General features: G+C 38.3%; 1 protein-coding gene across 6 annotated transcripts in view; it reads left to right on the top strand.

The window, feature by feature from the left end:
• The window catches only part of LOC128526534 (inactive rhomboid protein 2-like), a 32,123-nt gene extending 18,473 nt beyond the window's left edge, over positions 1 to 13,650 (top strand). For 4 of the 6 annotated variants that reach the window (XM_053498473.1, XM_053498471.1, XM_053498472.1 and 1 more), the window contains 8 exons: positions 397 to 558; positions 3,167 to 3,252; positions 4,291 to 4,354; positions 5,202 to 5,296; positions 6,345 to 6,420; positions 7,943 to 8,043; positions 8,395 to 8,548; positions 12,795 to 13,650. In XM_053498473.1, the coding sequence (XP_053354448.1) occupies positions 397 to 558; positions 3,167 to 3,252; positions 4,291 to 4,354; positions 5,202 to 5,296; positions 6,345 to 6,420; positions 7,943 to 8,043; positions 8,395 to 8,548; positions 12,795 to 13,214 (1,158 nt within the window). In that variant the 3' untranslated portion in view covers positions 13,215 to 13,650. The other 2 variants (XM_053498476.1, XM_053498474.1) reach the window with 2 other exon arrangements.
• The last annotated feature ends 2,102 nt before the right edge of the window (positions 13,651 to 15,752 follow it).

The following is a 15,752-nucleotide window of genomic DNA, read 5'->3' as shown; positions in this document are numbered from 1 at the left end:
CAAAATGCACAGACTACCACTCAAATCCTGGAATGCAGTTCTGGAAAGTTGTTCCTTGTGGAAATAAATGCATAAGACAGTTTAAAGAGTTGTATTTGAGAAAATTCAGATTTAACAATTTAAGAATACAGTAGTACTATACATTTCGAATAAAACACTCAGTTATAATCTTTGTGATATAAACATGGATTTTAAATTTTTTTTAAATGTCCTTTCAATCTGCTGTATAAGATAAAAATCAATGTTGCCTGTTTTGCTAATTGTCTAGACTTAGTCCTTTGGAGCTGCAGCACATTAAATTAGAGATATTAAACAATGAACTAACGCATATCAAAGTCAAATTTCTAAACAAGATAACTGTTGACTTAACTGTTGCAATGTGTGTGTGTGTTGCAGGTAGACCTGATCCACCTTGGAGCAAAGTTTTCACCATGTATTAGACGAGACGTAAAGATAGCTGAGCGCATGCAACGTGACAGAAATGAGGAAAAAGAGTCAGGCTGCTGCGTGCAAAATGATAATTCTGGATGTGTGCAGACGCTCCGGAACGACTGCTCGGTACACACACCCACAAGCTATGTTTCATGTGAAATATATGTATACTTGGTTTTTAAGCTCACTTAGAATTCTTTCTCCAAAATACCCTGCACTCATGTTGGTCATACGAATATTTGCTGCCACCCTGAGGATGTAATGAAAACATCAGCGTTGTGACACATCATTGGTGTGAATTCATTTATAATCAATTTCAAATGATTTCCTAGACCTACTGTAAAGTGAAAAAAGTTTTTATATTTGATTTTTTTTTAATTAACAATTCTGTGAGATGTCAAACATGTCGCACAGGTTTTTTTTCTTTCAAAACTGCCATTCATTTATTAGTTATAAATGAATGACACAAAATAACTGATTTCATTTTGAGTTGAGCCCATGACATGCAATGTGAAAGCTGTTTAGCTCAATGCGAGTTTGTATGAGAAATGCTGCAAAATCTCGTGTGAGGGTCCCGAGCCACACCTGGGGCCCTGACTTTCAGACATTCTAATGGCAGCAGATTCCAATGTCTGCCAATTTTCAGGAGTTTTTGTGCATGTTAAGACCCCCTAAAAGCCCAAAATGGTGGGAAAAAAAAGAAATTAGGAAAACAATAGGGCCCTTTACACACTATGATGACATGGTGCTAAAGTCATAGTGCTTGGGCCCTAATAAGATACATATGTATAAAAAACGTCTGGTCTTTAGCCAGTCTCCCAGAGGCCTGGTGGTCTGATCTGTACTGTATCCAACTGTTTGTGGCAGCCAGATCAAAGAAGCATGAGATGGTGCGGACAGTTCATTTCCTTGTGCGACTCGACATTGGATAGAGGCTGATCATGTGATTGACTCCGCCCATGTTTAAATTATTATTATTATTTTTTTTAAGCTCTGTCACAAGAACAGGTATAGGCGCAGTAACATGGCACTTGTCTTTTGGTGACCATCTTGGGCAGATATCTTGAGGCTCTATTCCATGGATGGAAAATGCCAAAAAACCTTGTTGTTCAGCTATTTTGTTATAGCAAAGGTCCCACACATCCCATTTTTCATGAAATGTTAATATGATCTTTAGGGTCCTAATGAAAAGTTTGTATTATACGTTAGTTAAAAATTCAAAAGGATTGTGTAAAAAAAAAAAAACACTACTTTTACCTGGTAAAAACTAGCTCTGTTCTCAGCAACCTGTTTCAGTACATGCTAATTTAAATGCTCATGACCTCTGCTAAGCCCGCCCCCCCAGTGCGGGCAATGCTTTGGACTGCATTACCCACAAAGCATTGCCCACAACGCAGTGCTTTGTGGGTAATGCAGTCCAAACTGGAAAACGCTGGAATATAGAGCCTGAGCCCGTTTTCTTCAGTCGTTTTTGGTTTGATTTAAGTACGGAACCTACGCAAAGATTCATAGAAAAATAAATTACTCACTGAGCCTGGTGAAGATGAAGCAGGAATACGAAGTTAGAACAGATCCATTTTTTTAGGAGCAGCTTCCTAGTAAAACCTGCTTTACATTCACCCGCGTTTATAAAGCAGTCTGGTGAAAAATGATTATCGCAAACATGAACGCATTAAGGTAAATCGGCGGGGATGTTAGCTTCAAAAACTAAATTCAGTCACTGCGTCCTCAGTGGCTCAGATATCAGTAGTGAATGACGACTGCTGTGTTCGCTATTACACACAACAACTGTACGCCACACTCGCTTAGGCGCCATTTTGCTCCAGCGGCGTAAAAAACAATGGCTGACAGCTTCTTCTCACTCGGGGCGGGTCTTTGCTAAAACACCAGTGTCAATCAACTAGTGTGGGAGCGGCCTCTTGTGGTGTGGCGTCACATCGACAGGCATTTGCGATTGGCCTGATTTCAGAAGGGGCATGTTATTGTAATACCAATAATACTAACCACTGGGCGGCTTTTTATCATTGTAGAGTGGTTGTGTACGCACTCTCCTAACACACAGTTCAGTCCAAACAGCTTAAAAAAGTGCATGTAGGCCTGTATGACCCCTTTAAGAGATCCAGCACTTTAATAGAGGTGAAATACCGGTGTAGGTATAGGTGGGATCCTCCTGTTTGTAGAAAGATTTTTTTATAATTTTAACTTGAAAACAAGCAGTGTCTTGGTTTACAAGCATTGAGTATCATGTATCAGGCATGTGCTTCTTGTTTTGACGCCGAGCGTCACATGATCACAACTGAGCCAACGTTTTTTCTCTCTCTTGCGCTGCGGAATTGTAGGTAATCGTCTCCCCTGCTGGGTCTTAGTACCCGTCTCTTAGTGCTCTTTTTTTCCCTAATTAAATCCTGTCCAATTCCTTCCCGTCACTAGGGGGCTCTTACATTAAGGCTACTACTGCCACTCAATCAGGAGGGCCGAAGACTCACATGTTTCCTCTGAACCACGCAATGCCCCGACCGCATCTTTTCGAACTGCTCACTCATGCACCTATGGGGGCGGCGTTACACACAGGAATTGAACTCGCGATCTCCGTATGATAAGGCAACCGATGACCAATTCCCTCCATATAGTTGATATAGTTTGCTTAATATAGTGCTCTGTAAATATTTCCATGTTGTAAACTTTGACTGAGTATGGAACTTCTTAAATATTTTTCTTTTTTTTTTTATTGCAGGAGACTTTGGCCACCTTCATTAAATGGGACAAAGTACATGCAGATATTGTTCGTTCCTCAGGGGCAGTATGCCATCAGGACCCCAGGTAGTGTGTGCCTGCTGCAAAAGTGAAATTATTGCTTTGTTTTAAAGCATTATGTTCCTATACAGTATACAACTCTTACTAGAAATTAAACCAGCTAAAGAAACATCCCAACACTAAAAAAAAGAATCAGCAAAACTAATGCACTGCAAGAATAAGCTTTAACACTGAGTAACTGAAACTAGCAAAGAGAAAAACTTGTATAGCTAAATGTTTGCCTGAACATGACTCCCATATTTGCTTTTTAAACTTTCCATTCCACTTTAAGTCCCGCTTCACTTTTCTAATACCTTTACTAGTCTGAGAAGGCTTTTCACTCGCTTTTGGAATGTGGCTGTGGGGATTTGTCCATTCAGCCACAACGGATTTAGTGAGCTGGTCTGGAACACTGTCGGCATTCCTGGTTGTCCAAAGTCAAGGTGTTTGGTGGCGATGAGGTCTGGTCTCAGTGCGGGTCACTTGAGTTCTTTCACTTCACCCTGTTTGCCTGAGCTTACAGAGTCACTGTCATGCTCAGGCCACTTCGTTCCATCAAATGGAAATTCGGGTCCACAAACATTTGTCCATAGAAGTATTCTTTTTCTTCTGTATTTGGCTGTTCTGTTTCAGGGGTCGACACAGCGAATCATCTGCCTCCATCTAACTATCCTCTGCATCTTCTCTCACGCCATCTAACTTCATGTCCTCTCTCACTACATGCATAAATCTCCTCTTTGGTCTTCCTCTAGACCTCCTGCCTGGCAGTTTCAACCTCAGCATCATTCTACCGATATATTTACAATCTCTCCTCTGAACATGTCCAAACTATTTGTCCATATAAGTATAGATTTGCATAAAGCTTGATGCCAAATGTTTAGTGTCCTCCTTCTTTCTCAGCCTTAAAAAAAATCTCTGCTTAATCAGTTAGCAATCGATTACCTGACTAATCTCGGTGTCTGCTTATTTTAAGAATTTACACCTTTTTATTTATTTAATTAAATAATTAATTAATTAATTTATGTTTTTTCATTTCCATTTGATGTGAAATGTGTCTCTGATTAGGACATGTCAGGAGCCTGCCTCAGCAGAGCCACATGTTTGGCCTGATGACATCACGCTATGGCCAGTAAGTTGTCTTTACTGTTTAATTACTCTCTAAATGAATGTTCATCCTTTCTATACATGTTCTCCTTTTAAATTCCAAGATATCAGTTCAGTGGTCATGGTTCTGGATTCAATTCTCAGAACCACAAAAGTGCCCTTGAGCAAGGCCTACACACCTGCATTGTAACATTCATTAGTTTCACTGTAGGTGCTAAATAATTTATAGGACTGAGTAAGATGCTTTCAACGAATAATTGAACAAGTCAGTTTTTTCAAGGTCGTCTGTTTATCTCTATGCTCTAGTCATATTCTGTCTCATCACTGTAATGGGAAGAAGAAAGTACATCCTACCTCAGTTCTGTTTTTTATTTATAAAACAGATATAACAAAAAAAATACAGCTTATATAAACAAGCAAATACACTAAGCTGACGGCAAAAAACACCCACAAAGAACGAATGCATTTCATTGTGTAGTCCCTTTCCAGAAAAAGTAAAACAATGTTTAGAAACACGGTTGGAAAAAAAAAGCCAAACCATCTGCATTTATGCAAAAAAGACGTTAATTATTGTTGCTAAATAATGTTCTAGATGTTACCAAGTTACCTGGTTTCTTACTGGCAATTTACCTTTTGTAAGGACAAAAAATGCTGCATTTGAAACCTGTTTTGTTACCTGGAGTTATAGAGTATAGAGTTGTAGGGGTGTATTTTCTCAGTCTAGCCAAGTGAAGCTTGTAAAACTTTCATCATAACATTAAAGCATTGTATAAGAGACGAGGAAACGATGGAAGAAGAAACAGAAGGTGGCTTGTTGAAGAATTGTGTCGCTTTATTGTGCAATACATAATACTCTTTTATCGTTTGTGCAGATCTGTACAGACAGAGGCACATGGAATCAAACGGGTTACCGACACATGGACTGCACTATCAGAGGACGTCCTTGCTGCATCGGGACACAAGGAAGGTAACATGACCATATATTTTTACTGCTGTACATGTATGTTTTCAGGCTGTGAAATGTTTTGTCGTTGAGGTTCTTTTAACATAATTATATATGTAATTGTTTGTCCTACACTGTGACATATTTATTTTTAGTATTCAGATATTATTCACTGCCTGACCAAAAAAGGCACTTTTTTTAAAAAACTTTATTCAATTACCTGTAGCTTTGGTTACCGCTCAATCTTTGGTGTCCAGTTTTTGTGTGAAGGTGATTTCTCATGCTCCCTTTCGCAGTCCTGGAATGTACAGTATAGGAAATAAAAACTTCCCAGATGTGATAACCTGGTCATTCAATAAAATTAGGTCATCAGCTGACTTAATTTATTGCCACATAATGTTGCTGACCCTAGATCTGACCAAATGGCGCAACCCCCGGATCATAGCACTGACTCCAGAAGCTTGTACAGTGGCGATGATTCATAATGGGTACATCGCTTCATGAGCTTTTCTTTTTACCCTGACACACCGATCACTATGGAATAGGGTCAGTCTGAACACATCAGACCACCTGTTATCTTTATGCATCCTAGCAAATTGAAGCCTTTTTTTTTCAGATTAGTCTCAACAGCAAGTGCTTTTTTTTTTTTATGACCACACAGCTTTTGAGTTCTTATCATATTGTGTGTATGGAAATGCTCTTACTTTTGCTATGGTTTTTACTGTTGATTTACTTTTTACTTTTTTTAAGTGTTTAAGTGATCTCCGTTCATGATTTTTTTCCGACCATATTTCATATTTCCACAAAGTTTAGCAGAATCCAGGTTTTGATAATGTGTTGAAGGGTTCTTAACCCAGTTCCAGAAATTTCAAATCTCATCAGTTGTTTTCTTCGCTTTATGCAGCCCAATAAATTGACCCTTTTTTGGCCAGGCAGTGTACATGTTATATATTACATTATATTTTTCTGTTTCATTTAACAATAATAACGTTTAATTAATATTATTGCAAAAAGCAGCTGTAAGGCACAGGAGGTTGTTTTTGTGGTCACTGCTTGTTGTGTGCGCATGCAGGTGTGAGATTGCCACACGAGAGTACTGTGATTTCATGCATGGATACTTCCACGAAGAGGCCACGCTTTGCTCTCAGGTAACACACTGCATCAGATGCTGGTGATGGTAAAAGTGATGTGATGTTCATGACTATGTTGATGTTTATTCAGCATTGCTCATCATTTAAGCAGAAGTTAATCAGAATATGCACATGGATTAGTATTTAAATTAAACAACCTATATTTTCTCTGAGCACATGGAAAGCTGTGTGGTTTTCCATGCTCTAATAATTGGTTTTACAATAAACCAAGATGGCCATGAGAATACAGTGATGTAGGTAAAGTATGCAGGTAGTCCCCGACTTACGAACATTTGAGTCACGCATTTCCGCAGATATGAACGGACCGTGGTTCTATTTCCGGTTCAAACACAGAAATAGCTGACGTATATTGTACAAAAAATAGTCACTGCATTGCACTAGATACCAATATTTTCAGTGTGTAAGTAATGCTATGTTCCAAGTATAAAATGTTTAAAGTCCGGTATATTGTATGTGTAGAGGTGCGGGAGAAACTTTTCGGCCTCAGCGGTTTCAATAAGTGCACGGAGCACTATGAATAAAAATGGCTGTTCTTTAAAGCTGTCCTGAGTAATTCAGAAAATGTTTATCAAAACAGGGTTCACAGTACAATACGGTGGAAAACAGCTGACAAAATGGTTTTTGGCCACATGATGGCACAAGTGTGGGAAAAGAAGACAGATTTAATCAAGTGAATTGGTATGCTTTACATTGTATGTTTGTGTCAAAGGCGTATATAACTCACTTTGTCGAACAAATCCAACTTATGAACCTGCTCCTGGAACAAACCTTGTTCGTAAGTAGAGGACTACCTGTACATCCAAGAATTAAAGTCTCCCAAGAATAACTTAAATAGGTAGATGGATCAATGCTTTGGTAAATGGATGCTTGGCTTGAAACTTGAATAGATGTGTCAAAAGATGGATACGTGGATCCAAATTCTTAAGTGAATGCTTTTCTGGATTGATGGATACATAGATGCTCAAGTGTATCGAATAAGGAGGGAATGGAGGATGGGTGGGTAGCCGCTTAAATATGAGCACTTTGATGTATGGACACTTATTTATGAATGGATGGATAGATGTTTGGAAGTTCAGATGGATGAGTTGATGGGTGGATGAATACTTGGATGGACATGGATGGATGTGTGCTCCACATCACAGGCAACACTAATTAAACCTTACATGATCTTTATTTTTTCTGTTGGGCTGCAGCCACTGTCCAGTACACCTGCTTATTTATGTAGTAATCCAGTCAGCCAGTCATGTAAGAGCACTGTAATCCATACAACAATTCAGATACAGATCAAAAGCTTCAGTTAATCTTTACATCAAAGTGTAATCGCTAAAGGGCTAGTTAGAGTATTTCAGATACTGCTAACCTTTAGGAATTTTTACTTACAACAATTTCTAATAATACCTCAACATATAAAATCCTTAGATTGTACTTGCGTCTATTTTAGTTATTCTAGTTTTTGTTTCTCTTGTCAGAGAGGGGTATCTAAAAATGAATCTGTAATGAATGCAGTGTTCATTTGCAGGTTCATTGTCTGGATGAGGTGTGTGGGCTGTTGCCGTTCCTCAACCCTGACATTCCGGACCAGTTCTACAGGCTCTGGCTCTCTCTCTTCCTACATGCAGGGTATGTGGGCTGCTGATCCCAGAACTGCAATTAAAAGGGGAAAAAAAGTTTATTCCTAGTAGACTGGCAAACATGATTATTCTGTATTTTCTATATCAGTAGCATTAACTTCTACCTCGGTCATTAACAGGTGTGTGTGCTCAGCATTCATATTTTATACCATTAGCGTTGGTATTCACTACATCAGAATCATAAGATTTTATATTTGATAGCTCGGAGTAAAGAGGTTGTGATTGTTGCGATTGGTTTATGGCATTGTTTTAGTTAGTATAAACGTCTTTCTATTGTAAATTTTTGTTATTCATGGTGGTTTATTGTCACGAAAATTGTTGTTTTTTGTGTGTGTTCTAGCCTCCTGCACTGCCTTGTGTCCGTAGTCTTTCAGATGACTATACTGAGAGACCTGGAGAAACTTGCTGGATGGGTGCGCATCTCCATCATCTACATTTTCAGTGGGATCACAGGAAACCTAGCTAGTGCTCTCTTCCTGCCATACAAAGCAGAGGTAATGGCATCGTGCCTACTTTTTAACTTTTAGTTATTTATTTATTTTTTGCTTATATCATATATTGAATAACAGTGGTACACACAGTATCTAGTAAATTTTGGCCACCCATAGACACATAGAGAACAATCTAAAGCCTTTACTTTTTGAGGTATTATTTGACTGATAGTTCATGTGGATTCCAAGCTTTTGCTCCAAAGAGTGCTTATTTAGATTTGAACTTTTTATTACACAATTCCTTTTTCTGCACACACTTTATGCAAACCTCAGACTATTGGTACAGATATAGCCTGATTTTTTTATTTTTTTTTAGGTAGAAAAAAAGATCTTTTTCAGATCTTTGCTGAGCTCCTTGGATATTTCCAAATGTACTGTGCAAAGTCACAGGTCAAACCCCTTTATGAAGGCACAGAAAAGATACCAGCTGTGGTCATCTATGATCACTAGACAAATGATGACATGTCAGGACTTTCAACATAAACATTTTGGTTGAATCTTCAGATGTTGTTTTATAGAAATAACATGCGTAATTAATTATCACTAGCAGATGTAATCATGGTATCAATTGCATATCTAATATGTGCGTATCCACATTAGTTTTTAAAAGGGAAACGGATATACGTAGATTTACATAGATTAAGTCCTTAAGAGTCTGCACGTGTATGCTACTTCATCCCCTAGTTAATCCTGTTCATCTGTTGGCCGATGCGCTGATGGAAAGAAGCATGGATTAGTTAGCATGACTAGAGTTAAAACGGTGTTGCATGCTGAGCAAGCAAATTCTATTATGAGCTAGAACAGGAAGTGAGGTCATTATACCACTCCACCCCCATCCAATTCCCATCCAATAGACCCTTATTTTCAATCAACATGAACAAGTTTCTGAACATTGGTAAAGCATTACAGGCACACTTTTAAGGTTTTGACATTTTCAGATCCAGAGCACTGTACGTGATGAAATGCACAACAGTAACTTCTCCTACTGTGTCATTTCCCTACACGTTTTGTAGTTGAGACGGATTACCCAGTTAGCACGGACCGGTTTAGCCTAATTTGACCTGCTGAGATCCTCTTACTCTCGCCTCTCGTGTTTCCTTCCCATTTATGCAAGTGTTAGGAACTGCTTACCTTGAGAGGAGCCTTGGTACATTTAGGAAACTTCTTAAGTTTCACTTATGAACTGATCTCCATAAATTTGCTTCCTACATAAAATACATAAGTAAGATAATTTTAAGAGAACAAAATTGTGAATTAGCAGGAAAAGTCTTTTATTTTTAAAAGATGTAAGAGTGGCTGTTATTTACTGTTTTATTGTACAGAATTATACCATAGTGCTGTTTAATCATTGAGTCTCTAATTCTCAAAGTTGTTTATATATTTTCCTTAACAGCAGCTCTGATAGCAGTTGTCTGCTATAACTCAGGGTAAAGGTTTTTATTAATTTAAGTAAAGCTAACACACTCAAATATGTTATGGTTTCTATCTTCATATAAGCTGAGACTAGAAGTAAACTAATTAAACAGTTATTTAGCAAATTTCCCCATATCAGCATTAACTTTCAGAAAAACTCTTGTGAGTTGTATTAAGTGAAGCATTTGAATGGTCCAAGCATTTTCTTTTCAACAATATTTTTATTGATTTTAAACAGGGATATAACTGAGTAAACATGTGTTGTATGAATGCATATTTTATAAACCACTTATAAACCCCTGTACTACATTAGTATTAAATAATTATCCTGAAGCAATGATATATAGACCATTTATATCCGTAATAACATAATGATGCTCAAAAGAGATGTTTGGATTAATAAGAATTGAGACGCTTTGGCCTGAAGGGTATGCGACATAAGGCGAGAATCATCAGAACTGCGAATGTGAGTTTCTTGTAAAAGGGCGATTGCAGTGTTAAGTTGTTTAAGGTATGCGAGCACCTTCTTCCTCTTGACCGGCTGGTTTAAACCCTTAACAGTCCAGCTCACAAAGTTTAAAGAACTATTTATTTTCCGTGAGAAAAGATATCGGGAGATAAACATACACTTTTGATTTAAGGCTGACTCTAGGCATTTTAGTATTAAAGATGCACTGTGTACACAGAACTAACATAATACTGGCTTTGGAGATCTCACACCCCTCTACCCCCAAACAAAACAAGATAGCTGCTAATAAACAAAGCAGCAAGCTCTTTCATCCTTTCATTTTTCACCCGACAAATCTTCCTGCCGCTAACCACACAATCTTCAGCTTCGATGCAATTTACATAAACTAAGAATTAAATATATAAATAAAACATTTCAACACTCCAATACTGAAATCTCTTAATGAGAGAAAAACACACAACAACCCTCCCCCCTTGTCACATTGTAATTCTAAAAAACAAACATGTAAATCATGGATGCAGGTATACGGTGGGCTCTATCAATCAATAGGGAGTTCACCTTCAGTAGCTTCTGGAAGACCTAGGATACGCAGACTTTGTCTCCTGCTCCGGCCTTCTAGGTCTACAACTTTGCCCGTTAACTTTGAGTTGTTTTGGGAACTGTACACACATCCATTCAACACCACTTACAGGAACTTTGCTGGGAGTTATTGCCACATCCCCTGTATAATCCTGACCTTGCTCCAAGTCATATCCACATATTTGGGCCATTAAGAAGTTACTTGAAGGCTAACGTTTCAGACGTGAGGCAGGGAGTCTGGTCATGTGTCCGGCATGTGGGTTAAGTGTATACCAGGGGATTGTATAGAGGGAGAATTTACTCACTTATCTTCTATACCGCTTTATTCTGTATTCAGGGTCACGGGGACCTGGAGCCATTTCCAGGAGGCTTGGGGCACAAGGCGGGGTACACCCTGGACAGGGTGGCAGTCCGTCGCAGGGCACTCACATAACCTTTCTTTCATTAGAGAGTGAAAAGGAAACAAGCTGTGATGTAATATAAAGTTCTTGTTAACTCAAGGTCAAAATAAGGAATGATGAAAATAAAGGGAAATAATGAAGGTAAAAAAAAAAGGACCAAAGGAGGAAAGTAACAATAAGAAATATGGGGGAAATGAGGACTGAGGAAAAATGAAGACAAAACAGCAAAGGACAGCAAGAAGGTTTTAAAAAGCAAGTGTTGAAAATAAGGATTAATAGCATCACTAGTGCTGTTTGATTTATGCAGTAGTGGATAAATTTTCCATTAAGCAGATGTTATTTCCATTTGCATGATTAGTGCACATGTCAATTACCTTATGTTCAGATTTTTTTCAATGCCGCCATTTCCATTTGTTTTCATTTTAGGATGTAATTGCTGTTCTGTTTTATCCAGGGGGAAAAAAGCAAATTGACGGTCATCCATTTGACCCTTCAACCCTGTGCACTATCAACAAAAGATTACTGTTTTTTTTTTTGTGTCCCATTTGTGCAGACTTCAGAAATCAACAACCTCTGCATCTGTTTTTTTAATGTAACCCTGTTGGCTTTGTGCTGTTCAATTATCACAAAATACTAACGTTATAAACATTAATGACATAAGCATGATGTCATGGTTATTTGCTTCAACATGCGCACACCTGCAATGTTGTACACAAGGTTTTGTCGGTAATCTTTGAAAAGAAGGAATGAAGAAATAAGAATTTAAAAAAATCAAAGGATGTGAGGACAGTTAAATGATGAGAAGAAGACTAAGAAGGTAGAAGCTAAGGAATATGAGAGATTTAGTAAGGAGGGAAGAGGTGAGGAAGAGTCGAAAGAAGAAAGGAGATGTCTACAGGGAGAAAGGTGGAAGTAGTTATGAAAGAAGAGGAAGGCTGAAGGAGAGGAGGAAGGAGAGGAGGAGAAGGGAAGCAGAGAATGTTTAAAGGAAGTTAAGAATGAGTGAAAGACAGAAGGAGGTTTAAATGAAAGGTGATGAGGAATAAAAAAAGAAGATGGAAGACAAGAAAATTAAGGATGTAAGGAGGGAGAGAAATAGTGAGAAAGCAGATGATAATAGAGAGGAATAAGAGAAAGAACAAGGAGTTCAGAAAAAAAGAAAGTTGGGAGACAAGTAGTTGAGGAAGCGGAGGAATCAATGAAGTAAGGAATTGCACAAAAAATCATGAAAGGAAGTAGATAAAGCAAAGAAGATGAAAATGGAAGAATGGAATAAAGAAAGGCATTGTGAAAGAAAATAATGTGGGGAGAAACAAGAGATATAGAAAGAAAAAAAATACAAAACATCAGGAAATTCTCATTCTCTGTTTATTCCCTTGTAATGCAGGTGGGTCCAGCAGGCTCTCAGTTCGGTCTGCTAGCGTGCCTTTTCGTAGAGCTCTTTCAGGGCTGGCAGATGTTGGAGAAGCCATGGAACGCCTTCCTCAAGCTGCTCGGCCTTGTTCTCTTCCTCTTCCTCTGTGGTCTGCTGCCGTGGATAGACAACATCGCTCACATCTTTGGTTTCCTTAGTGGCTTGCTGCTGTCTTTCGCCTTCCTGCCCTACGTCACCTTTGGCACCTTCGACAAGTACCGCAAGCGCATCCTCATCATGCTGTCACTGCTCGTGTACATGGGGCTTTTCTCCTCACTCATCGTCTGGTTCTACATCTACCCCATCGACTGGACCTGGCTCGAGTATCTTACCTGCATCCCCTTCACCAGCAAGTTCTGCGAGCGCTACGATAATGACCCTATTGGCCACTAACCCGCGAACGTTTTTGCTCATATGATCAGAGGACAACTAACATGTGAGTCCTGGCCACTACAATATTGACTGTGTGGTGCACTGGTTGCCATGTTCTTGTGGTCATGCTAATCCAGCAAATGGTACGAAATAATGCATATCTGAAAGCCAAGTACTGAACTAAGAAGTGATGGGTGAGAAAAGCCGAATGACAAATGCCACATCAAGACTACTGATAAAGTTTTGGGCATTATTGCAGTTCTCTTGGGATTCACTTCTACTGCAAGAGTTTTTAGGTACAATATTTATAATCATGCACAGTTTCATAATGACACTAAATACTACGTCCAGGTTCATCTTGGACAACCTTGCCTTAAGCTAGAATTTTCTTGATTTGGCTTGTGGGTGCCATGTTGTTACACTGTAGATGATAATGAATTTATGCCTTTTGTGTCTATTTTTTCAGGATTCATTCCTGATCTCATGATGGAGATTAAGTTAACACTTCAGGATTATTTAACGTAATCTCTAACAAACCTATATTGAGTTGTTAAGTGGTATTGCATTAATTATGGACTTATCTTCAGTAATGTCTGCTGATTAGGGTCAGGATGAGTTCAGAGGCTATCCCTGGAACACACTCTGTGAGGCAAGTGCACATGAATACATTCTGGTTCATTGGCTGGGGGTCACATCTACATTTATTCATAGTTTTATTTAGAGTTAAGGGATACCAGTCTGTCAGTGAAAAAACTGAAGGCCCACAAGAAACATTTTGTCCATGTGGAGAACAGGTGAAACAGTAACCCAAGTGCAGGATCCAACTGGGTAACCTGGAGATGAGAGGCAGTAATGGGGTGGCACTCTCATTGGTACATCTCTTATACGTAGTTTACTCATTAAAATCCAATTCCAAAACCTGATGTAAGATCCAGTTATATATCTAAAATTGCTTAAAATGTATCCTCCCATAAAAAATAGAAACAAAAGGTACAAAGTATGCACTCTTGAGTGTACAAACTCAGTGACAAGGAAAGTTGCAGAATACTTTGTATGCCTCTTGGACTAGTGGTGGATTTTGGAATTGATCCAAACTACGTCAAGGTCATAGCAAGGAAAAATTCTAATCCATCTATTTGAGATTCTTGTTAGTGTGATATGTTAAGAACAAGCATCTGAAGATTTATATGGAATCATCACTGTAACCTGTGAACTGTGAACTAAACGAGCAAAATCATGACATGGTCTGAAATAAGTGTACTTTTATGTTTGTCATACATTGATATTATTTACATATTAACATTCAGGAACTGAAAGCTTGTCCATGTTGTTGTGAGGTAGAGCCCCTTGCGGTACATGTCAGTGGTCTGAGATTGAATTGAATATGACCAGTGTGTCTATAAGTCACTACTTCCGTGTCAATTGCTTATACTGTACCTATTAGAGTCTTGCCTTTGCATGAACTTCAGCCCAAGAAATGTAAAGATTCTCCTAATAGACATGCCAGTTTATTAGGTACACTACAGTATGTGGTACCAAATGGAGGTTTGTGGACACCTGATTATCAAACTAGTATGCGATCAAATTACAGATTTCAGTTTAGTGGGGTTGAGGTCAGAGTTCTGTCCAGGCCACTAAGCCTTCACTACAACCTTGGCAAATCATGTTCTCATGGTCCTCACTTTGTAGACAGGAACATTATCCTGGAACATGCTTGGTACCATTAGTTCCAATGAAGGGGAATTTTTAGTCTCTTGGTGGAAACAGTCTGAGGAGGAACCAACATATGGGCATGATGGTCAGGTGTTCACATTTTTGGCCAACTAGTACCTTTATAGATAAAAATTACTTATCACAGCCTTTTCCTTGTGAAGCTGATAAGAATTTGTTATGCTGGCTGCATACGTACCCCAAACTAAACATTTCATATTATAGTAATGGTACATTTCCTCAGGTTTTGATATTATCATAGTGATATATTTTATATATATGAAAAAACCTTTGTTTGTTTTCGAAAGTAGCTTTTAAATTGGAAATTAAGCATTCCTTTCAGGATACAGGCTTATTAGCCATCATTATTTAACATGCTGAGTATGAGATTTGTTCATTCCCAATTGTTCCCTAGGTTGTCAGATTAAGTAATAAGGCCTTAAAATGTTCACTTCAATATTATACTTTCCCAGAATTTGCTGAAACTAATGTCAAGCTAATTTTTGACTCAACTCTGACATTAGTTTTGGCTGCTAGGTTTATGTAAATGCTCATGTTCTAATATGCTTATGTTGAACATCCATAGTAAAGACTTACACAGGGAATTGTATGTGGACACACCATACAAATAATAATAAAAGTTGAAGTTTGTTTAATGTTTTGTAAGGAGTCTCCAGAGTCAGCACAAGATTTGATGATTATACTGTTTATTGAAAGAGAAAACAAAGCAAGGTCTGATTAAAACTTCCACGAGTTAAATGTGACTGAGTGGATAAAAAGTAGCACTTGTTGATTATTAATAAATAAAACATTGCTAGCTTGATCAAAACACAATGGGATGTGTTATTA

The sequence above is a fragment of the Clarias gariepinus genome, chromosome 6, assembly GCF_024256425.1.
Source record: "Clarias gariepinus isolate MV-2021 ecotype Netherlands chromosome 6, CGAR_prim_01v2, whole genome shotgun sequence".
NCBI classification, from domain to species: Eukaryota; Metazoa; Chordata; class Actinopteri; order Siluriformes; family Clariidae; genus Clarias; species Clarias gariepinus.
The sequence above is the reverse complement of the archived record's forward strand: the minus strand, read 5'-3'. Positions and strand labels throughout refer to the sequence as shown.